This window comes from Procambarus clarkii, chromosome 26 (assembly GCF_040958095.1).
Source record: "Procambarus clarkii isolate CNS0578487 chromosome 26, FALCON_Pclarkii_2.0, whole genome shotgun sequence".
NCBI lineage: Eukaryota > Metazoa > Arthropoda > Malacostraca > Decapoda > Cambaridae > Procambarus > Procambarus clarkii.
The window spans coordinates 22,295,385-22,320,796 of record NC_091175.1 but is presented as its reverse complement, the minus strand read 5'-3'; the positions used below and the strand labels follow the sequence as shown (position 1 = coordinate 22,320,796).

Here is a 25,412-nt window from a genome sequence, read left to right as displayed (position 1 = left end):
GTGCCACAGGGTGGAATCTGTGAGATTGATAGTTGACTATGCCACAGGGTATAGACTGGGACCAATGGGTGCGACAGACCATAATGGGTGATCGGGACATCCTGGTGCCGGAGATCCCACGCACCAAGCACCGTGGGGGAGGGGGAGTCCACGTCACCGGTATAGAACAAGAGCAGTACTACAACCAGCGGCCCCTCAACGCTCTCCTCAACGTCACCCTCGACCTCCACGGGTAAGTTGTCACCCTCCACGTCCACGGGTAAGTTGTCACCCTCCACGCCCACGGGTAAGTTGTCACCCTCCACGTCCACGGGTAAGTTGTCACTCTCCACGTCCACGGGTAAGTTGTCACCCTCCACGTCCACGGGTAAGTTGTCACCCTCCACGTCCACGGGTGAGTTGTCACCCTCCACGTCCACGGGTGAGTTGTCACCCTCCACGTCCACGGGTAAGTTGTCACCCTCCACGTCCACGGGTAAGTTGTCACTCTCCACGTCCACGGGTAAGTTGTCACCCTCCACGTCCACGGGTAAGTTGTCACCCTCGACCTCCATGGGTAAGTTGTCACCCTCCACGTCCACGGGTAAGTTGTCACCCTCCACGTCCACGGGTAAATTGTCACCCTCCACGTCCACGGGTAAGTTGTCACCCTCCACGTCCACGGGTAAGTTGTCACCCTCCACGTCCAAGGGTAAGTTGTCACCCTCCACGTCCACTGGTAAGTTGTCACCCTCCACGTCCACTGGTAAGTTGTCACCCTCCACGTCCACGGATAAGTTGTCACCCTCTACGTCCACGGGTAAGTTGTCACCCTCTACGTCCACGGATGGAACACTTCCCTATGGGTGATGACAAGAACTGAGGATTTACGGCCGTCTCCACAGGAGGTAATTTTGTTTCGATATAAAAGAAATGAAAAACCTTACTTGTTTAAAACTCCTCACATGGGAGACTTTAATACTTTCTGCATTACCAGATGGAACTTCGATGTGTGTTCTATGACCATGTTACTAAACCCATATACTAAACGTGTATGCATAAAAATACAGGTGTATAATTATCACATACTCAATTCAAATTATACATTTATTGTTGGGTTAGTTTACACATGTTTACAGTAAATTATTTACTGCTGCATATATCAACTATGATGCTAATTCTATGGTCCACAGAGCAGAGAAGGACAACTACCTCAAGGTCCACCTCGACAACATTAGACGTGGACATGTGGTGCGTTTTACCGCTCATCCTTGTGAGCACCTGCCCATACCCAAGCACCAGGTCAGTAGCATGTCCTACCCACATCCTTGTGAGCACCTGCCCATACCCACGCACCAGGTTAGAAGAATGTCCTACCCACATTCCTGTGAAGATCTGCCCATACCCAAGCACCAGGTTAACGTGATCTACTCACAAACGTTTCCCTTATATTTTATCATATCTGCATAATAAGCCTGTAAATACCAGGGATATATACCCATTAACTAATATAATTTTGTGTACAGTTAGGCCTAGGATCGGTTGGGTTAGGTGTTTCGGTTCTGTTGGCAATTATATACATTTGCTTTAAGTGAGGGAAGTCGTTTTAGAAGTGCCATTTGAACACAGGAAAACGAACACTTTTCAAAATCCCTCGAACGTAATTGGTTGAAAGTCGTGTAGTAATTTGGGTTCATAAAGAGGAGGGTTTGGCGGCTGGATTAACGAGCCTTTGCCTACTCTTCACTCAACGTGTTCTCACTGGAAGCTGGAACACAATAGTGACCCAGGTGTTCCAGAGCAGTGACTGCTTCACTGTCCCGCAGGTGAACGTGAGTTACGTAGTGTACATCAACCAGCCCGACGAGACTATCAACTCCTCCCGGGCCTACTACGTCGTCGCCAGGGTGAGTACCCTGCGGCGTATCTTAATTGCCTCTGCGTAACATCTTCTTTACAGTCTACCCACAGTTCTACCATATGTCTACCCCCTATACACCCCATACAGCACTAATCTCGAGCCAAACACCACCACGTGAATACTGAGACAAATTGATACAGATACAGACAGGAAGATGGACAGAACCTCCCCCCCCCCTCCCCGCACACAAATGCACTTATGATCCATGTTCTTGTGACACCGTCTTCTGATCCGTCAGTGTCTGGGCCTTGATGACCACATCTTCCTCGAGAACCTGCAGATGATGTACACAGCTTCCTTCTACGGGAACCAGCTCTACGTCGTCGGCTGCCCCAACTCCCCCTTCTGGTGAGTCACTCGGGCTCCATGTGTGAAGTTACCAATTTTTTAATCATATATTTTGTATCAAATCGTATCACATTGTACTTTTAAGTCAAGAAGCCATTGCTAATATCACTTCTCTACTCCCCCATTAACCCATGGTTTTCATGGGAGTATTCTGAAATTTTCCTCTGTTCAATCTCGTCTTAACAGATTTGCATCATCTTCAAACGCTGTCATGTAGGAACAATCATTGTCAGTTAATTCAGTGACATATAAGAGTATGGGACGTAGTTGTGATTGCCATGGTACCCTGCTCGGTACATTCCTTCGTTGCCATGTTTACTCTACCACGAACTCTACTCTTCGCTGCCTGACGCGCAGGTATTCTTTCACCTCAACACAGTTCCAGCTCATTCTTATACTCATATTTTGATATAACGATTCTCATGATGAGTTGTTTAGTGTGTGTGTGTGTGTGTGTACTCACCTAGTTGTGCTTGCGGGGGTTGAGCTCTGGCTCTTTGGTTCCGCTTCTCAACTGTCAATCAACTGGCGAACAGATTCCTGAGCCTACTGGACTCTATCATATCTCCATTTGAAACTGTGTATGTAGTTTGCCTGCACCATATCACTGCCTAATGCATTCCACCTGTTAACTACTCTTACACTGAAAAAGTTCTTTATAATGTCTCTGTGGCTCATTTGGGTACTCAGTTTCCACCTGTGTCCCCTTGTTCGCGCGCGCGCGCGTGTGTGTGTACAAGCACTTATCAGTAGCTGGAAGCAGTAATCGTCTAACACCAAGCTGCACCACCCGTAGTCTGACGAAGAACCCGGAGGTGATCTACAGCCCGACGCCAGAGGCTGTGACGCTAGCCTCCAACCACCCCTTCAGGAGACCGCTAACCAGTCAAAGGCGCATCGCGCTGAGAGTCGCGCCCATCTCTCTCCAGGACGAGGTCAGCCTCACCAACCTCTTAATATACGACTGACTAGCCGCGAGGGACAAGGGACCTTACCACATATGAGAAGTACAGGGACATGGAGAGAGTAGTCCCTCAGGGTACGATGTTTGGATGAAGAGGTGATATAAGTATTGTCCAGATCATAAATAAGACTACTGGGCAGAGATATTTCAATAAAATATTCCAAAAACCATCCGAGGCATATTATATCCTAAAAGGGACCGCTTGTACATTTTTCTAATGCTATCAAAGATTTAAAAGTCACAACACATTTCAACTTGAGTAATTTTGATCATTAAACCTGGTAGAAAGTAGTATACTAGCCAGTGTCTGAGTTTGTATGGGTATACTTTGTGCCCTACAATATGCTCAGCTTCGTAAGCTGAACTGTGACTGGAGGAAATATTCAAATTATATCACAAGTCATCACCTTGAGGTGCTTCCGGGGCTTAGCGTCCCCGCGGCCCGGTCCTTGACCAGGCCTCCACCCCCAGGAAGCAGCCCGTGACAGCTGACTAACACCCAGGTACCTATTTACTGCTAGGTAACAGGGGCATTCAGGGTGAAAGAAACTTTGCCCATTTGTTTCTGCCTCGTGCGGGAATCGAACCCGCGTCACAGAATTACGAGTACTGCGCGCTATCCACCAGGCTACGAGACCCCTATACACTCACTCACTCTCACACTAATTATAATCCCCAACCCGGTGATTACACTTGAAGAAATAAACCACAAAATAACTATAAATACTATTATCTGAACGGACTCACCCATCCAGCAATCATAAGTTCTTTTTCATAGACAACCACTTGGGCTGGACGGTAGAGCGACGGTCTCGCTTCATACAGGTCGGCGTTCAATCCCCGACCGTCCAAGTGGTTGGACACTTTCGTTCCCGCATCCCCGTCCCATTCCAAAATCCTTATCCTAACCCCCCCCCCCCTGCCAAGTTCTATATAGTCGTAATGACTTGGCGCTTTCTCCCGATAAAACCTTATCACTGGTCACTCAAACCTCGCATGAAATGCCAAGACTACGAACATGCAACCACAGAACGAGTGATAATGACGCAGGGCAACATACGTGGAGCATACCTGGAGCATACCTGGAGCATACTTGGAGAGTGTGTTGATCCAGGATTAACCCGTGGCTCTCTTGTTGAGGCAGAGTTTTGAGGCTGGGCTTTTTCGTAGAAATTCGTATTATATTTGTCACAAGTTTAAAATATGTATCATATGGGTCATACTAATCTTCTTTCTTGACCATTGTACCTGACACACCTCTAATTGTCTCCAACATAATTACAATCTGTGTGAGAACAAGACTTCAGAATCGTCTATATCTCGATATAAAACAGTTTATGACAATTTAATGTTTCCAGTCTTTTATAATAACCCCACGAATAGTTATATAATTCACTGTTGTCTATAATGTATTTTTCATGCACTGAGCATCATACCGTGAATGACCGTCACGTGTATAATATAATGTTGATATAACGATTACGCGTTTTGCATTTGTGTATTTATTGTCAACTAAATAAATAATAAATGTGCAATTTTATTTGAATTACGTTTTAATTTGAATGATATTGATGTGACGTGGGGTGGATGAAGGGGTGACGTGGGGTGGATGAAGGGGTGACGTGGGGTGGATGAAGGGGTGACGTGGGGTGGATGAAGGGGTGACGTGGGGTGGATGAAGGGGTGACGTGGGGTGGATGAAGGGGTGACGTGGGGTGGATGAAGGGGTGACGTGGGGTGGATGAAGGGGTGACGTGGGGTGGATGAAGGGGTGACGTGGGGTGGATGAAGGGGTGACGTGGGGTGGATGAAGGGGTGACGTGGGGTGGATGAAGGGGTGACGTGGGGTGGATGAAGGGATCATCCACCCCACGTCATGTTACCTCTTTCACAATTAAGAACATTTCTTACCTGGTTGAGTCGGAAAACGTTGCCCGCCTTTACTTACCTGAAACAAACAAAAGAAGGATGTTAATATATGAACTGAATACACTTTATTCATTATGATTCATAAGTAGAGATCAGGGAGACTCACCCCTCACCCACGGAGGGGATCAGGGAGACTCACCCCTCACCCACGGAGGGGATCAGGGAGGAGCACATTTACCCATTGAAGGGTTGAAGAGAAATGATATGTTTAAGTATGAAAGAAATCCATATAAAGTGAAAGATATTTTAAGTAATACGAATATGAAAGAGAGAGAGAGAGAGAGAGAGAGAGAGAGAGAGAGAGAGAGAGAGAGAGAGAGAGAGAGAGAGAGAGAGAGAGAGAGAGAGAGAGAGAGAGTGAGAGAGAGAGAGAGAGAGAGAGAGAGAGAGAGAGAGAGAGAGAGAGAGAGAGAGAGTGAGAGAGAGAGAGAGAGAGAGAGAGAGAGAGAGAGAGAGAGAGAGAGAGAGAGAGAGAGAGAGAGAGAGTTAGAGAGAGAGAGAGAGAGAGAGAGAGAGAGAGAGAGAGAGAGAGAGAGAGAGAGAGAGAGAGAGAGAGAGAGAGAGAGAGAGAGAGAGAGGGGGAGAAGTAAGGTGTGTAATGGGAGGAGGAAACTAGACATAAAACCCAATAGATAACAACAGAAAAAATCATCACTTTTAACAAATATTTGCAAAAGCCAAATAATCCCCAAATCCCCAGAGTACTTCAACTGCCCAAAACATCACCTCGTACATCACAGGAATGATAACGTGAAGGAACAAAGTGGCTAGAGCGCACCTTGTGACGTGGCCACCTACACCCCGTCCTCCCGGTCGCAGCCGCCGGATGCCATATCCCACAAAACATCTCCACTGGATTTAACCCAACCGAGTCCAGCCTAAACTCAGGTAAATACGATATTTACAAGCAGAAAAAAATGAGCTTTGTCGAATCGTCTTGAATATGATTTAACGATACATCCCCCAGGAGCCTGGAGGCGTTGCACCCCCCCCCCTCCCCGAGGGCTGAGGTGCGTCACCAAGTCCCTCCTTGAAGGCGGTTGTGGTCCGGGGCAAGTCAGTTTGATGCGGGTGTTGGGCTCGCGGACTACCAGCCTCTGGACGGTTATTAAGACCACATCAATTGCTTACTGACCAATTGTCCTCAGTGCCACGAGGCTCCACTGCTACGCTCAACCTGCCCTCAGTGCCACGAGGCTCCACTGTTACGCTCAACCTGCCCTCAGTGCCACGAGGCTCCACTGCTACGCTCAACCTGCCCTCAGTGCCACGAGGCTCCACTGTTACGCTCAACCTGCCCTCAGTGCCACGAGGCTCCACTGCTACGCTCAACCTGCCCTCAGTGCCACTAGGCTCCACTGCTACGCTCAACCTGCCCTCAGTGCCACGAGGCTCCACTGCTACGCTCAACCTGCCCTCAGTGCCACGAGGCTACACTGCTACGCTCAACCTGCCCTCAGTGCCACGAGGCTCCACTGCTACGCTCAACCTGCCCTCAGTGCCACGAGGCTCCACTGCTACGCTCAACCTGCCCTCAGTGCCACGAGGCTCCACTGTTACGCTCAACCTGCCCTCAGTGCCACGAGGCTCCACTGCTACGCTCAACCTGCCCTCAGTGCCACGAGGCTCCACTGCTACGCTCAACCTGCCCTCAGTGCCACGAGGCTCCACTGCTACGCTCAACCTGCCCTCAGTGCCACGAGGCTACACTGCTACGCTCAACCTGCCCTCAGTGCCACGAGGCTCTACTGCTACGCTCAACCTGCCCTCAGTGCCACGAGGCTCCACTGTTACGCTCAACCTGCCCTCAGTGCCACGAGGCTACACTGCTACGCTCAACCTGCCCTCAGTGCCACGAGGCTCCACTGCTACGCTCAACCTGCCCTCAGTGCCACGATGCTTAAGACCAAGGGCCAAAGGAGAGTGCTGGGCATTACGATAATCACCTTGCTTAACGTTGTAGTTCTTGTCATCATAAACTTCTCCGGCGACGACCTCACAAGGGACAGAGCCACAAGAAGACCTCTTGTTCCAAGTCCTTCTTCCGAAGATACTCAGAGTAAGACGAGAAGTTCGCGGACATTAAACGTTGACATCATAAAGAATAACATTGAAATCATGAATAATATCGGTGATATCATTAAGAATAATGTTGATATCATTAAGAATAACGTTGATATCATTAAGAATAACGTTGATATCATTAAGAATAACGTTGATATTAAGAATAACGGTAATATCATTAAGAACAACGGTGATATAATTAAGAATATACTAAACGGTAATAAGGTGGGTGCGTTTGGAAACGTACTTGATAACAGCGTTCGACGTCACCTTGCTGGCTCTGGGGAGGCAGAGTCCAGTAGTGGTAACCACAACACAGTCCTAGTGAAAAATACTCCCACTGGGAATATAAACAACGTAAGCACAAATAACAGTGGTAATACACAAGTAACCACCACTAATTTATACAACAAAACAGAGAATACAATGACTGTTAGTGGTTCACCGCTGTCTATTTCAGGAGTCTCCACAACAGCGGGTCTCGGGTACTCGCCCGACCTTACGGAAATGTACATCACAATCCCATCACTAACATCAAGAAGATTCGATTTTCGAACAACACTCAAAAACAAGCCAGGAGTTCCAGTAGCACTCAGTGTTTCCCAGTCAACAGAAGGTGTTCCAATAGCACTCAGTGTTTCCCAGCCAACAGAAGGAGTTCCAGTAGCACTCAGTGTTTCCCAGTCAACAGAAGGTGTTCCAATAGCACTCAGTGTTTCCCAGCCAACAGAAGGAGTTCCAGTAGCATTCAGTGTTTCCCAGTCAACAGAAAGTGTTCCAATAGCACTCAGTGTTTCCCAGCCAACAGAAGGAGTTCCAGTAGCACTCAGTGTTTCCCAGTCAACAGAAGGTGTTCCAATAGCACTCAGTGTTTCCCAGCCAACAGAAGGAGTTCCAGTAGCACTCAGTGTTTCCCAGTCAACAGAAGGTGTTCCAATAGCACTCAGTGTTTCCCAGTCAACAGAAGGAGTTCCAGTAGCATTCAGCGTTTCCCAGCCAACAGAAGGAGTTCCAGTAGCATTCAGTGTTTCCCAGTCAACAGGAGTTCCAATAGCACAAACTGTTCTCCTGCCAACAGTAATTTCATTAGTATATGATCATTCTCTTTTAAGACAATTATCAACAACTGATACTTTTCTTGCTTCAGAGAACTTAAACATTTCATTAGTTTACTTTTCTGGGAAAGACGAGTTGGCTCCAAGAAGTTCAGGAACAAGAGTTCCAACCCCGCCTGCATCTTTACTTCCAGTTGGTTATGAAGCCTCCTTTCCAGTGAGAGACCTGCTAGCAACTACAGCAAGTGTCCCACCTGCACCTACAGCAGCAACAAGTGTCCCACCTGCACCTACAGCAGCAACAAGTGTCCCACCTGCACCTACAGCAGTAACAAGTGTCCCACCTGCACCTACAGCAGCAACAAGTGTCCCACCTGCACCTACAGCAGCAACAAGTGTCCCACCTGCACCTACAGCAGCAACAAGTGTCCCACCTGCACATACAGCAGCAACAAGTGTCCCACCTGCACCTACAGCAGCAACAAGTGTCCCACCTGCACCAACAATGCATTATAAAGCCTCTAATTTACAGGCGGAAGCCACCGCTTTTCTCACAATTTTCCCTTCAAAAGTAAATGAGTCAAGTGTGTCACTCGATCTCCCTAAGAAAATGAGGCTCGCATCTCACGAAGTCTCGCTTCCAAGGCTTCCTCTACGGGCAAATCAACTGGCCTCTGAGCACTTAAGGCCAAGAGATCTTCGAAATCCAAATGTTGTTCTCCCTGTCTCTGGATCTATAGATTCTGAACCGATAGATAGGCTGGTTCCTGGAGCATTCGTTACAGGAACAACCATTCAGGAGAATTCTGAAATCTCTCCGTTAAATTCAAGACCGTATTTAGCTTCCGATTTCTTTTTTACACTTCGAGGAAATGCAACCGGACTTCGAGAGTCTCTCGAAGGAGATGTTAAGCCAAATAATGACTCCTCAAGAACGATTTCAGAAAACTATATACTTGTGGACATTACGGTTAATGCGACAGGTGTGTCCTTAAAGACTGATGGGCGTCAGGTAAGCAATACTCCTCTGTCTTTATGTAAACCACGATTTTCAGCCTAGTTACACATTAACTAGTAGTTTTTATATATATTATAATAAATAACTAAGATTAGGAAGGTGAACCTTTTTGAGAGCGTGTACGTGGCAATACTTCTCTACAAACTTATTTGGCGTGACCTTGGGAAGTTTCAACATCAGAATATAATACAGTTCTTATATTATTATATATAGGGGTACCATCTCTGGTGCAATTGTAGGGACCCATAGCCTCGAAGAAGAAAATAAAGAGTATTCAGAGAAGACCTTGTGGATTCTCACTGATTATATTTATATTTGATCATTTCGAATGGAGAAAGAGAACAAAATTCTTGAAAACATTCTTAAAGAAGTCTGTTTAGGCGGCCAATAACTGTTTTGAATGTTTTTCAATTGTACAGCTTTAGGAATTATGCTATTAATAACTAATGATTCCCAAGAAGTAAAATTAATGAATTTTGTAACAATAAGCTTTAAGGAAAAGGAAGTCCTGTTCCATATTTACGAGTATATTTATTGTTTTACTTTTAGCAATAGTATAACAGAGAAAGACTGAAATAAAGTTTTTAGAACGCTTGTTAAAAATCATTAATATTAATGCTTTTAACAAGACAGTTAACAAATAACATAATTCATAGATGGCATTTTACCTTATAATCATCAAGAAATGTGAACGTGAAATTATAACCTTTGGTTCATATTATAAAACATTAAACAATAAAAGAAAGAAAAATGAGGATATTTTACTCCGAGTGAGACTTTTGTTGCTGCTCCAGCGATGACATATTTTATATCCGGCTTTGATTTGGTTGTGTTGAGAGCTAAGCAGCACTAGTTTCATCAGTAGGTTTACTCCTATAATTACACTTGACGAAGTTCCTGACTGAAATCAACGTCTCGTGTGAATATGTCGATGAAAATACTGGTAATTCTGTCATAGCCTGATTTTTAGTAAAAAAATATCGCGAACGAATTTCCTGAATTTCAAAACCTCATTTTCTGCAATTTCCTGCATTAGTCCAGTCAATAATCAATCTTTTTCAATATTTTCTTGTTCAGCACTTAAATAAAAAAAAACTTTTGCCTCCAAATTGAGCTGCTTTGTAAATCGATAAACTGAATCTGAGAATTATCCAAATAAATCCACTGCAACTGTTCCAAATTCAGTTAGTCTAACACTACACTTTATTAATTTTGCTGTTTCTTCAAATGGTCTGAATTTAGTCAATCTTAAAACAAACTGATCAGCAGTTGAATCAATGATGCTCGAAAATTGTATCTGAAGGCCCTGAATGTCTGCTTCTCATTCGCTGCTTCATTTGGCAGTAATGAAAATCTTTATTTACTTATTATGAGTGGAGTTTAAAGAATCAAGGAACGGTACAGCAAGCAGTGTACCAGTAAAATCTGTTCGCATGCCACAATGAGCACGTGTGTCATAGGTTTACCACCCCTGATCCAGGTATTAAGATCTTAAGGTAAATTTAGTGTTATCATTAACTCGAAATTTATCAAAACCCGAATAAAAATCTTTCACGTGTACCATAAATTATTATATTAAGTGTTCGTGTTAAAACAACCGAATGAACCTGAATTTGTTTTCTGGACAAGGCGAGATGTTTAGGCACATTTCCTTACAACTAATATATTTGTTCACCTAGCAGTACATAGGTATCCATGAGTTAGATAACTCGCTATAGTTGATAGCATCCTGGATAAGGTCAATTGGTGGCCTATAGGAAAACCTCAATAAGACTAACAGGCTTCCTGTCCCCGTAATGTAATCAATACTTGAGTTTCACCTCTGGTATTTTACTCGTGATTTGTTTGACATCACCCCAAACACGTGCAATCACTGGGATTGGTTGGAACAGCGGAGGCCTCGCTTCTTGCAGGTCGCCGTTCAATCCCCGATTGTCCAGGTAGTTGGTCACCATTTCTTCCCTGCGTCCTATCCCAGATCCTCATCCTCATATCACTTCCAAGTGCTATACAGTCAAACTGAATTAGCACTTTCCCTTCCATTACGGGCTCACTATAGCCCGTGCTACATGGACATTTCGTTCTGAGTAGCTGAATCTGAAACAACAACAACAGCGTTATTCCCTCAGAATTACCTTACCTTCACCCAAACACCATTTCCTTGTAACTCTACAGTGATCTCTGTCTCTCCTCGCCACAGATATACACCGCTCTCAACCACACCATGGCCTGGGGCAGGGGCCGGGCTCGGCTCCACGCAGGTCTTCACTTGATCACACTGAACCAGGATACGGGTCAAGTGATGGCAGCGGATTCCTACATGACCTGGCAGCCGACGAGTGAGGGTCAGTTCCTGGCCGCACTCCACCACACACAACGCGGCCGCTTACTGGTCATCGCTGGAGCTGTGAGTACCGTTCACGGCCAACCACCTCCACTGCTCCATGTCTTAAACTACCATGACACCAACTCGAGAAAGCCTGATAGTTCCAAAAATTATAATCTCTTAAGCTGGTATATATATATGTGTATATATATATATATATATATATATATATATATATATATATATATATATATATATATATATATATATATAATGTCGTACCTAGTAGCCAGAACGCAGTTCTTGGCCTACGATGCAAGGCCCGATTTGTCTAATAAGCCAAGTTTTCCAAAATTTCAATATTTTTCTCATTTGTTTTCTTATGAAATGATAAAGCTATTCATTTCATAATATATGAGCTAATTTGTGTAAATTTTGAGTTAAAACTAACGTAGAAATATGACCGAACCTAACCAACCCTACCTAACCTAACCTAACCTATCTTAACCTAACCTAAACTAACATAATTAAATAAATAATTTGTTTTAATATAATATAATAATAATATTTATAATAAACAAATAGGAAACAATTTATTGAAAATAAAGAAAATCACTCGGCCTATTAGGCAAATCGGGCCTTGCATAGTAGGCCGAGAAGTGCGTTCTGGCTACTAGGTACGATATATACATATATATATATATATATATATATATATATATATATATATATATATATATATATATATATATATATATATATATATGTATATATATATATATACATACCATATGCGAACAAGCTTGAATGGTCCCCAAGGATATATGCAACTGAAAACTCCACATCCCAGGAGTGACTCGAACCCAGACAGCCAGGGGCACTATGCAACTAGCGTAACTGGTACCTTAACCACTTGACCACCGTGACGGTACAAAAGACGAAATAGCCAAGGCTATTTCCCCCACCGTCCCAACGGCACTTAGCGGTGAGCTTTGGCATAGTTATTTCATCAAATCATCTCATGTTGTGGGGCCAAGTGAGCAACACAAATGCGAACAATATAAATGCGAATATAATTTCAACAGAAATGCGAACATCTCCAGAGGCACACGTAAACAGGGTAACATCGGCAGCACACGGGACGCTGGTAAACATTAGAACGTCGTTTAGAACACTAAACCAAGGCTCCTTCAAGGCAAGCCACACAGCCTTAACTAGACCAATGCTGGAATATGCAAAATCTACCTGGAATCTGCACCCTGTGAAGCAAACAGACAAAATTAATGAACAACAAAGGTTTGCAACAAGTTTAGTATCAAAGTTAAGAGAGCTAAGCTCTGAAGATAGGTTAAGGGTACTAGACCTCTCAACCCTGGAGAAGAGAAATAACAAAGGGGACATGATCGTAACATATAAAGTACTGGGAGGAATTGGCAAAGTTCTCTTTTTGAGAAAAAGTAGGACGAGAGGACGTAAGTGGAAGCTGGAAACGCAAATGAATCTAAGAAATGTAGGGAAACTCTCGTACCCTGTACGGGTGGTCAATAAATGAAATACATGTAAATTAGAGTTTAATTATAACGCAACAGGTACAATTAAGACTAGTAGGTGGGGCACCAGGAGCTAGATCTCACTTCCCCGTAGACACAGATAGGTAAATATTGTTAAGTACACAGCTCGATCCTGCAGGCAGAAACAATCAACACACAAACCATAACCTAATAATATGACCTCACACGACAGCCGGACTTCACGTCGTCCCTGGGAGAAGCGACAATACGGGTGCTGGAGGAGATGGGCGCCCTCTACATCGACAGGTTGGCCTACAAGGACGCGTGGTGCCTGCTGGTGCACAAGGGCGGTGGGGTGCTGCTCGAGGCCCTCACCACCTCTCTCCCACTCCACAACCTCACCGAGTGGGACGTGTCGCCCCTCACTCTTCATGCCTCTGTACCTCGCAAGACAGGTGAGTGCTGAAGGGGCAGTTAACAGTAACAAGAAGGGGATAGATAGCACTAGAAGGGGCAGGGGTAACAAAACGAGGGCAGCGGGCACAAGAAAGGTCAGATGTCACAAACTGAGAGTTGCACAAAGTAGAGCTGGTATGGGATCATTTATACACAGAGGATGGTTCAGAAGACGACTTCTGACTTCTGATAGTAGACTTAAGAGCTTTCCGTCTCAATAAGTCATGTTAAGCCTTATTCCACTAATTTTCCCTGGAACGCGACGGACAAACGGTTTGCAACCAGGCCTCCAACTACTGCTGAATGAACTGCGGTGAAGAGTTACGAATTCTTGCCCAGTTGTTCCCTGAACAGGGCTCAAACCCAGGCAAAATCACTAGCGAGGCGCGGGATACGTGTGCTGCCAGTACGCAACATGTATTATTTGAATGTGTTATTGGATACTTTCGGCGCCGTGGAGGGGAGGGGGACCTGCTGCTTGGGTAACAGCTTCTCCGTATCAACCTACCCAGGCTTTGCGCCCTGGAGAGGCCACTCCAGACCGACAACCTGAGCGCAACTCCATAGTCTCCTGACACTGATGGATGCCTACTACTATATCTAGATGCTGTTACAATATACACGAAGAACAGTGTCCTGTGTATCTTCCAGGTGGAGGGTGTGGGTGGTATGGCGTGGCGGGGCTGCAGGAGAGGGCCGCCTTCTGTGACACTTATGACGGTTATGGTGACTTCTGCACCTGTCACCACCCGCCCTGGTCGCCCCTCCCACAACACCCAGTAAGACATTGCTCCTATTGTCCAACTTACAAAACATGTTATATAACAAGGAAAGAAATTCCGTATTGTGTCTTGCGGAATTTTGGTTAACATGTAATACTGTAATACTTTAAAATATTACAATTGGTTGTTGTAAGGTATGCGGACTAATAGTGTTGTGTATGAGGTGGAGTACGAGATGAAGGAGGTGATCCCTGTGGCCATAGTGACAGCTCGCCGGCTGCCCCACGTCCTGCGTCAGGTGGGGCAGGTGTGGGCCAGCCCCGGCGGCACCAACACACCCATCACCATCTTTGTCGACGGCCACAACCCCGAGGCCCAGGCGCTGGCTGCCCTCCTCCACCTTCCTCTAGTCCAACACTACGACGCCGTCCCCAGAGGTACGCTTCTACCACCATGTGTTCACTACCATCATTTATCTGGAATTTTAAGGCTAATTTCACCTTTATTCCTTTTTTTCCCCGATTACATTTTCTGCTATTTTAATGATTCTTCACCATTACGATCTGCCTCGTTTGAGCCTACAGGCCTTCTGAAGTTTGTCTTATGATCGCATATAAGCTTGTTTTCATGCTTTACTTCCCCACTTTATCCTCACCTCCCCTCGTGTCTTCCTGTACACTTCCTCTCCATCTCCCACTATACCACGGACAGATAACATTGCACCATTCTTGATCTTTTCTTCACAGGTTCGATAAAAAGTGTCAACAATCATGTAAGGTTTGTCTTAACGAAGGTGTTTGAGCTCTACCCTGAGGCCGACAAGGCTATCATCCTCGAGGACGACCTCGATCTCTCTCCGGATTTCATCCCGTGAGTATAAGTTAAACCATTCCTTAACTTCATCCCGTGAGAATAAATTAAACCATTCCTTAACCTCATGCCGTGAGAATAAATTAAACCATTCCGTAACCTCTTCCCGTGGGTATAAGTATTACTGCTAATATTTAAAAACAAAAATGGTAACACAATCAATAATAATTACTTGAACTGTTTTGTTATATTCCAGTTAATAAGTTAGAGATGCAATGGTGTACTAACATAGATATAAGAAATGTTTCAAGCCTCTCTCAACTATGGCTTAGGCTCAACCCATTCTCAATCAGTTCCTAGGCTTAAACTCCTCGTAACCAAAGCCTAACATCAAACTCCTCTCAACAAAAGCATAGCTTCAAACCACTCTCAACAAAAGCCTAACTTCAAATCCTTCTCAACAAAAGCCTAACTTCAAACCCCTCTCAACAAAAGCCTAACTTCAAACCCCTCTCAACAAAAGCCTAACTTCAAACCCCTCTCAACAAAAGCCTAACTTCGAACCACTCTCAACAAAAGCCTAACTTCAAACCCCTCTCAACAAAAGCTTAGCTTCGAACGCTTCTCAACTCATAACTTTACCCAGACCAGGATCTCTTCACCAGGTAAAAGTGGCCATTGTCTCGCCAGGTACTTCCACCAGACAGCGTCGCTGCTCGAGACAGACCCCAAGTTGCTGTGCGTGAACGCCTACAACTACAACGCCTTCAACCACACGGCCCTCGACCCCACGCGCCTCTACAGGGTCCACGGGGCCCCTGCCTACGGCTGGATGGTCAGGAGGAATGTGGCCACGGAGATGATCAACAACTGGGTTCCTACGGACCAGGTATAAGGATTCAACATGAGGCATAATAATAAAAGAAGCTGCAGAAGGCCTATATTGTCCCATACGATGCAGCTTCCATTTATATTCACCCAAACACATTTATGTTTATATGTCTAACCTATGCTTGAAACACTCCAGCAATTCAAGATAAATATTTTATTTATATCTTCATAGAGACTTTTGCCCCTTATCTGTTCAGTGAATGGGTACATTATTAGAAAACCAGATTAATGGGTTCCATGATGGTGCAAGGACAAAGTGACTTTGTTTGTTGACAGACTTTTGGTTAATTATCCCAAAGTTCATCTGGACCATTTACCACCTCGTGATCCACATTCAGTATAGGGTAATAATTAAACTATGATTGAGAGCTAACGGTTGACTGCCACAGGGTATGGACTGGGACCTGTGGGTGCGAGCGGCCATCATGGGTGATCGGGACATCTTGGTGCCGGAGATCCCACGCACCAAGCACCGTGGGGGAGGGGGAGTCCACGTCACCGGTATAGAACAAGAACAGTACTACAACCAGCGGCCCCTCAACGCTCTCCTCAACGTCACCCTCGACCTCCACGGGTAAGTTGTCACCCTCCACGTCCACGGGTAAGTTGTCACCCTCCACGTCCACGGGTAAGTTGTCACCCTCCACGTCCACGGGTAAGTTGTCACCCTCCACGTCCACGGGTAAGTTGTCACCCTCCACGTCCACGGGTAAGTTGTCACCCTCCACGTCCACGGATAAGTTGTCACCCTCCACGTCCACGGGTAAGTTGTCACCCTCCACGTCCACGGGTAAGTTGTCACCCCCCACGTCCACGGGTAAGTTGTCACCCTCCACGTCCACGGGTAAGTTGTCACCCTCCACGTCCACGGGTAAGTTGTCACCCTCCACGTCCACGGGTAAGTTGTCACCCCCCACGTCCACGGGTAAGTTGTCACCCTCCACGTCCACGGGTAAGTTGTCACCCTCCACGTCCACGGGTAAGTTGTCACCCTCCACGTCCACGGGTAAGTTGTCACCCTCCACATCCACGGGTAAGTTGTCACCCTCCACGTCCACGGGTAAGTTGTCACACTCCACGTCCACGGGTAAGTTGTCACCCTCCACGTCCATGGGTAAGTTGTCACCCTCCACATCCACGGGTAAGTTGTCACCCTCCACGTCCACGGGTAAGTTGTCACCCTCCACATCCACGGGTAAGTTGTCACCCTCCACATCCACGGGTAAGTTGTCACCCTCCACGTCCACGGGTAAGTTGTCACCCTCCACATCCACGGGTAAGTTGTCACCCTCCACATCCACGGGTAAGTTGTCACCCTCCACGTCCACGGGTAAGTTGTCACCCTCCACGTCCACGGGTAAGTTGTCACCCTCCACGTCCACGGGTAAGTTGTCACCCTCCACGTCCACGAGTAAGTTGTCACCCTCCACGTCCACGGGTAAGTTGTCACCCTCCACGTCCACTGGTAAGTTGTCACCCTCCACGTCCACTGGTAAGTTGTCACCCTCCACGTCCACGAGTAAGTTGTCACCCTCCACGTCCACGGGTAAGTTGTCACCCTCCACGTCCACGGATAAGTTGTCACCCTCCACGTCCACTGGTAAGTTGTCACCCTCCACGTCCACGGGTAAGTTGTCACCCTCCACGTCCACGGGTAAGTTGTCACCCTCCACGTCCACTGGTAAGTTGTCACCCTCCACGTCCACTGGTAAGTTGTCACCCTCCACGTCCACGGGTAAGTTGTCACCCTCCACGTCCACGGGTAAGTTGTCACCCTCCACGTCCACGGGTAAGTTGTCACCCTCCACGTCCACGGGTAAGTTGTCACCCTCCACGTCCACGGGTAAGTTGTCACCCTCCACGTCCACGGGTAAGTTGTCACCCTCCACGTCCACGGGTAAAAATCCCCTGAGCAAATAACGTTGAGGTAATGTTGACAATGTTGATCTGTTGATTAAACTTTTATCTAACATTGAACATTTAGGAGGGTAGAAACAGCCTAAGCTACTCTATCCTTTTGAGATGTATCTCATAGTCTTAATGCATTTACTTGAACTTGAATTTAATGTTCATTAATTGTTGACTAAACCTAGATCTAACGTTAATTCATTGTTCATTAAACGTTCAATAACGTTCAATAAACGTTCATTAAATGTTCAATAACGTTGAATGAACGTTATTCAATATCTTTCATTCTGTATTAAATGGAAAAAATTCACTAACACCATAAAAATGTAAAAAGCAATTTATTATACAAAATTATAAAAAAAAACTTCCAAAACTGATACATGAATATCATAGAGGCAATGATTACATGGATTCCTATAAACTGTAATTGAACTTTAAAACAGACTTTACCTTAAATGCACACACATTGTAAAGGCACCTCTGAGGTGAATTCCCACTTTTTAACTCACTGCTCTCAAACTTTAGCACCTAACTGGCTTTAAATTTATTTTCCCAAAACTCACAATACTTTTCTGTTCATTTGTCCTTTGGTTCAGAGCGAATTATTAGATTTTCTGAAATATTGCACATAGCGATGCTAAACATAACAATGATGAACATAATACTGTTGATCATAGCAATACTGAACATAGCAATATTGAGCTTTACTATACTGAACAGCAAAAGCGTTTACGAAGCTTACGGGTTAAATAATAAGAAATCGTAACCGATAATTACCCCTTAGTTTTTCTGCGATGGTTATTTTTTTTACTATATAAAGAAAGAAATGGTCAAATGCAAGCACGGTGATATTATCGCAATCAACCAATTTTGTTTAAATTGATCAACTAAATTCCATTCCAATATAAAGTGAAACAATACTGTACAAGTAACACGTGCTGGTCCACAGGGCAGAGCTGAACAACTACCTCAAGTTGCACACAAACAACATCCGTACAGGACATGTGGTGCACTTCAGTAAGCACCCGTGTGTGGAGCTGCCCATACCCCGGCACCAGGTGAGTGCCAATGTCAGCTGCCCATACCCCGGCACCAGGTGAGTGCCAATGTCAGCTGCCCATACCCCGGCACCAGGTGAGTGCCAATGTCAGCTGCCCATACCCCGGCACCAGGTGAGTGCCAATGTCAGCTGCCCATACCCCGGCACCAGGTGAGTGCCAATGTCAGCTGCCCATACCCCGGCACCAGGTGAGTGTCAATGTCAGCTGCCCATACCCCGGCACCAGGTGAGTGCCAATGTCAGCTGCCCATAACCCGGCACCAGGTGAGTGCCAATGTCAGCTGCCCATACCCCGGCACCAGGTGAGTGCCAATGTCAGCTGCCCATACCCCGGCACCAGGTGAGTGCCAATGTCAGCTGCCCATACCCCGGCACCAGGTGAGTGCCAATGTCAGCTGCCCATACCCCGGCACCAGGTGAGTGCCAATGTCAGCTGCCCATACCTCGGCACCAGGTGAGTGCCAATGTCAGCTGCCCATACCCCGGCACCAGGTGAGTGCCAATGCCAGCTGCCCATACCCCGGCACCAGGTGAGTGCCAAGTACTGTGCCAATATGAGGTTACCTTCACGTTGTCTTCATAAGACCGCTGGTATAGATCTGTGGCTATACTTGAATATCCAGTCTTCCCCCATGATGAAACCCCCAGCTGGTCACCCCACCCCATGATGCACCCCCCAGCTGGTCACCCCACCCCATGATGCAGCCCCCAACTGGTCACCCCAGCCCATGATGCAGCCCCCAGCTGGTCACCCCACCCCATGATGCAGCCCCAGCTGGTCACCCCAGCCCATGATGCAGCCCCAGCTGGTCACCCCACCCCATGATGCAGCCCCAGCTGGTCACCCCACCCCATGATGCAGCCCCAGCTGGTCACCCCACCCCATGATGCAGCCCCAGCTGGTCACCCCAGCCCATGATGCAGCCCCCAGCTGGTCACCCCACCCCATGATGCAGACCCCCAGCTGGTCACCCCAGCCCATGATGCAGCCCCCAGCTGGTCACCCCACCCCATGATGCAGACCCCCAGCTGGTCACCTCCGCTGCCCCACCATAACATATCCTGCCGTTCTCCAGGTGAACCAGAGCTACGTGGTGTATGTGGACCAGCCGAATGAGCTGAAGAGCTCCTCTGGGGCCTACTACGTCGCCGCCAGGGTGAGTCGCTTGACCATACTGCCACACTCTCATTTCAGGCGTGTAAGAACCACCCACCTTGCGTTGATTTGATTCATTTGATTGACTACACAATTTTCCTCGCCATTATTCTCATAATATTTTTATGCATGCTTTTTTTAAGTTCATTTTCTTTTGAATAGATATCCCTGATAACTTGCTTAAACCTGGTGACATATCCGTCAGTGTCTGGGCCTCGATGACCACATCTTCCACGAGAACCTGCAGATGATGTACACAGCTTCCTTCTACGGGAACCAGCTCTACGTCGTCGGCTGCCCCAACTCCCCCTTCTGGTGAGTCACTGCACATATTACTGCATCGTGATGGGATATATGGGATATTCAAAATCTTGTGGCAAGCTGGAATCAGTGATTTGGTTTCAGGTTGTTTACAAACAAGCAACAATCATGATATGCCAAAACGAGGAGAACACCATGTGAAAGTCTGCGTTCACAGGCATGAGATGAACTTGTCCAAGAGAATGGAAGAGCGCCACGTGTGTCATATATTGACAGATTGATTGATAAAGATTAAGCCACCCAAGAGGTGGCACGGGCATGAATAGCCCGTAAGTGGTACAATTTTTTTTTTTCCCCCAGTGTTCTGAGGTTGTATTTAACCATCAAGCTGTTATCGTGGGGGAGGATACTGCTTCACAGTCTTTATGAGGGTGTCCAACTGCTGGACACCTTTGTTGACCAGGAGAGTGGCTGTGTTGATGGCTTCAGGGTGGCCACTGCATGATTCAGGAACTCTTAAAGCTCTTCTAAGGTCATTGGTTGCTTCACATTCCAGAAGATAGTGAAGTAATGGCTTTTCTGTGACAGTTTGGCAGAAGATGCACTCTCTCTGTCGGGGTTCACCAATCTCCCAGTTGCATCTGTAACCTAGACGTAGTCTATATAGCCTAACTGCTATTTCCCTGTGGATTCCTTTTGGGATATTTAACCTTTCTAATTTGGTTGCCTGAAGATACCATGTTGCAGATGGCGAACCTTCAGCTATTCTCTGGTGCAGGTCGGCTTTGTTGAGATGTGAGAGTTTTTTGGTGATGATGTTTTTTATGTTCTCTAGGCTGGGTTGAATTGTTTTATGTATCACTGGATGACGAGTTGACAATTTAGCAATTTCATCAGCTTTTTCATTTAATGGGATTCCAATATGGGATGGGATCCAGTTTAAAGTTATGTTGAGGCCTTTGCCTTTAGCGACTGCTCCAAGATACAAAATGGTGGTAATTATTTCCACATTATCTTTCCACTGTTTTTGTCCTAGTATTTGAAGTGCAGCATATCTTGACACTTTGGATCCTATTTTTATATTTGGCTCAACAAATTTGGCCGAATCGTCACCGGCACCTAATGACTAGATGACTTCAGCAGTTGTCCATGTCATATTCTCGCGATAAACGAACGTCCTGCCCTGCTATACCAGTACTGACCTGCCCTGCTATACCAGTACTGACCTGCCTTGCTATACCAGTACTGACCTGCCCTGCTATACTAGTACTGACCTGCCCTGCTATACCAGTACTGACCTGCCTTGCTATACCAGTACTGACCTGCCCTGCTATACTAGTACTGACCTGCCCTGCTATACCAGTACTGACCTGCCCTGCTATACCAGTACTGACCTGCCCTGCTATACCAGTACTGACCTGCCCTGCTATACCAGTACTGACCTGCCCTGCTATACCAGTACTGACCTGCCCTGCTATACCAGTACTGACCTGCCCTGCTATACCAGTACTGACCTGCCCTGCTATACCAGTACTGACCTGCCCTGCTATACCAGTACTGACCTGCCCTGCTATACCAGTACTGACCTGCCCTGCTATACCAGTACTGACCTGCCCTGCTATACCAGTACTGACCTGCCCTGCTATACCAGTACTGACCTGCCCTGCTATACCAGTACTGACCTGCCCTGCTATACCAGTACTGGCCTGCCCTGCTATACCAGTACTGACCTGCCCTGCTATACCAGTACTGACCTGCCCTGCTATACCAGTACTGACCTGCCCTGCTATACCAGTACTGACCTGCCCTGCTATACCAGTACTGACCTGCCCTGCTATACCAGTACTGACCTGCCCTGCTATACCAGTACTGACCTGCCCTGCTATACCAGTACTGACCTGCCCTGCTATACCAGTACTGACCTGCCCTGCTATACCAGTACTGACCTGCCCTGCTATACCAGTACTGACCTGCCCTGCTATACCAGTACTGACCTGCCCTGCTATACCAGTACTGACCTGCCCTGCTATACCAGTACTGACCTGCCCTGCTATACCAGTACTGACCTGCCCTGCTATACCAGTACTGACCTGCCCTGCTATACCAGTACTGACCTGCCCTACTATACAAGTACTGACCTGCCCTGCTATACCTATGCTGACCCGCTGACCATCGAAGCCGTAGGTCCTTGGAATAAATTACTATATTTAAAACTGTAAATTTTCAGAAAAGAAATATAAAGTTACTGAAACTGATGAGAGAGTGAAGAGAAATAACGACGATCTTAAGATAATTTAGGCAATATAATGGAATTATCTCCAAGCTGCAAGCAGTGTCCCTATATTGTCGTCCTCATACTTGTCATGTGGCTAAAGTCTCTCTCTCCCTCTTGCACTTCCTACAGCATGACTAAGGACGCAGAGAAGATCTACAGAGTGACACAGGAGGACGTGGATTACGCGGACAACCATCCCTTCAGGAGGATCCCCAGCACCCAGCACGTGGCCCTCAGGGCACCGCCCCTCTCACTCTCAGATGAGCTCAATCTCACCAATCTCCTACACTATGACGTATAGTAGTTGACTGTGTACGCCAGTGTGTGTGTACTCACCTAGTTGTGGTTGCGGGGGTTGAGCTTTGGCTCTTTAGTCCCGCCTCTCAACTGTGTGTGTGTGTGTGTGTGTTTGTTTGTGTGTGTGTGTTCTTTTGTGGCACCCAAAATCCATCTATACTCATTTTCAACCATGTGAAAATGTTGAAAATTAGAGCACTTAGATCCACAGATTAATGAAACGGCGTAATATTTATATTATCACCATTGAATATTCTAGCACAACATGGCGCCCGGAAGGATTGCGACACTGCAGGACACACCAACACGTCAAGACAGAGTAGCACTGAAAATCATTTTGAGACAATGGAATGACTTGAACCAGCGTTCTGGTGATTCCCAGACACCTGCCTTAACCCACTCGGCTACGATAGGCTAAAAGTCGACTACCCCTGAACGCTACTGAATTCAATGGGAGGTCCTAGAGGCCCCGAACCAGAACCCAACAAGGATTTTACCCACCACACTATGTTCTTCGGTAATGGTGTTCACACTCTTACGTCACACTCTGATCACAATGAAATCACACTGACCCAGAGGTTCTGGAGTCCTTCGGTTAGGGGCCTCCGTACCCACTGAATTCAATAGACGACATAGACTACTGTAGCACAGTTGTCTATGTCGACTTTTAGCCCACTGTGGCCGTGTCGTTGAAGGTAGGTGTCTGGGACTCACCAGAACGCTGGTTCAGGTCACTTCATTGTCTCAAAATGATATTTATTTATACATCACGTTTATACATCAAAAGACATTGGTAGTCGTAGACTAATTACCCAACAATCCGACAGCACTCGCTTGGCAATAGATCATAAATCATTTTCATCAAATCCATTCACTATTGAGGAAAACGCGAGCCTGAAATGTTTTCAAAATCTCTTCCTCGTGTCCGATCTGAACCTTAGATAGCCTGGCGAGTGCTGTCGGGTTGTTGGGTAAATAGTCTCCGACTAACAATGACTTTAGAACAGTCAGTCATGGTGTATTGGTTACAGTACTGGATATGCTAGTGTGTTTGGAGAGCCAGGCTAAGGTTGGAAACTTATATTCCTTATTCCTTAAGGTTGGAAACTTTATATATATATATATATATATATATATATATATATATATATATATATATATATATATATATATATATATATATATATATATATATATATGCGAACAAGCCTGAATGAACAAGCGAGTCATATATATATATATATATATATATATATATATATATATATATATATATATATATATATATATATATATATATATTATATATATATTATATATATATAAATATATATTATATATATATATATATATATATATATATATATATATATATATTTATATATATATAATATATATATATAAATATATATTTCATTGAATATGACCGCATATTCTGTATTTATTATTTTCTGGTTTAGGGCTTCTATCCCTCTAACTATTTTCTTAGCATCAGGGCTTAATTGAAATAGGAGTTCTCCAAAACTCATTTTCGTACTTTTAAGGTGAAGAAAAGAAGTGATTTACTATAGAGTGTATTACACTTATTTGTATAATTTGCACAACGTTTCGAACCTCCATGGTTCATTCTCAAGTGAACAGATCTTACAATACTAGTTGATTTTATACCCGCATTAGGTCAGGTGATAATACAATGAAGGTGAAAACTTACCTGTCCTTACTTACTTACGAAGTAAGGACAAGACAAGAACATATCGATGCCAACACAGAAGACAATGTCCAACATAACAGGCCAATTACACTGGATTAATCTTTGTGTTTAGATAGGAGATGCCTCGTATGGGCCAATAAGCCTTCTGCAGCCCCTATGTTTATCCCTTATGTATCCCCCCATGTTTTCACCTTCATTGTATTATCACCTGACCTAATGCGGGTATAAAATCAACTAGTATTGTAAGATCTGTTCACTTGAGAATGAACCATGGAGGTTCGAAACGTCGTGCAAATTATACAAATAAGTGTAATACACTCTATAGTAAATCACTTCTTTTCTTCACCTTAAAAGTACGAAAATGAGTTTTGGAGAACTCCTATTTCAATTAAGCCCTGATGCTAAGAAAATAGTTAGAGGGATAGAAGCCCTAAACCAGAAAATAATAAATACAGAATATGCGGTCATATTCAATGAAACATGTTTGAAAGAAAACCTGCTGCCAGTATACACCAATAAATATATATATATATATATATATATATATATATATATATATATATATATATATATATATATATATATATATATATATACACATATACGACAATTGTTGATTGTTCAACAATCTGAACACAGGTTGATTGATTGTTCAATAAATCACGGAACTATATGTTTGACAAATATCTAATCCTGTCCGTGGAGAGCAGAAGAGAATGTATATATGCTGGTTAGCATTGTAAGTTTGTG

The 25,412-nt window shown here is 45.3% G+C and overlaps 2 protein-coding genes across 2 annotated transcripts; both read left to right on the top strand.

Moving 5' to 3' along the window:
* Positions 1-4,154: 4,154 nt before the first annotated feature.
* Positions 4,155-7,083, top strand: LOC138368831 (uncharacterized). Its single transcript, XM_069331535.1, has 2 exons — positions 4,155-4,272; positions 6,290-7,083. Exons 1-2 carry the CDS (start codon positions 4,155-4,157, stop codon positions 7,081-7,083), a joined length of 912 nt encoding a protein of 303 aa, XP_069187636.1.
* Positions 7,084-8,145: 1,062 nt separating this feature from the next.
* Positions 8,146-23,591, top strand: LOC123756905 (protein O-linked-mannose beta-1,2-N-acetylglucosaminyltransferase 1). The gene is made up of 12 exons (XM_045740316.2): positions 8,146-9,272; positions 11,479-11,685; positions 13,348-13,570; positions 14,223-14,350; positions 14,517-14,730; positions 15,040-15,163; positions 15,794-15,992; positions 16,384-16,568; positions 18,852-18,960; positions 20,039-20,119; positions 20,324-20,433; positions 22,784-23,591. The coding sequence occupies exons 1-12, from the start codon at positions 8,766-8,768 to the stop codon at positions 22,953-22,955; spliced, it is 2,259 nt and encodes a 752-aa protein (XP_045596272.2). The 5' UTR covers positions 8,146-8,765; the 3' UTR covers positions 22,956-23,591.
* The last annotated feature ends 1,821 nt before the right edge of the window (positions 23,592-25,412 follow it).

What these genes read in the sequence shown, in the direction of transcription:
- LOC123756905 (XM_045740316.2), top strand. Translation starts at nt 8,766, where the DNA reads ATGCATTATAAAGCCTCTAATTTACAGGCGGAAGCCACCGCTTTTCTC. An exon ending in TAAAGACTGATGGGCGTCAG is followed by an intron (nt 9,273 to 11,478) that starts GTAAGCAATACT and finishes TCCTCGCCACAG; the next exon opens with ATATACACCGCTCTCAACCA. An exon ending in CTACGACGCCGTCCCCAGAG is followed by an intron (nt 14,731 to 15,039) that starts GTACGCTTCTAC and finishes TTTTCTTCACAG; the next exon opens with GTTCGATAAAAAGTGTCAAC.
- LOC138368831 (XM_069331535.1), top strand. Translation starts at nt 4,155, where the DNA reads ATGACTTGGCGCTTTCTCCCGATAAAACCTTATCACTGGTCACTCAAA. An exon ending in AATGACGCAGGGCAACATAC is followed by an intron (nt 4,273 to 6,289) that starts GTGGAGCATACC and finishes AATTGTCCTCAG; the next exon opens with TGCCACGAGGCTCCACTGCT.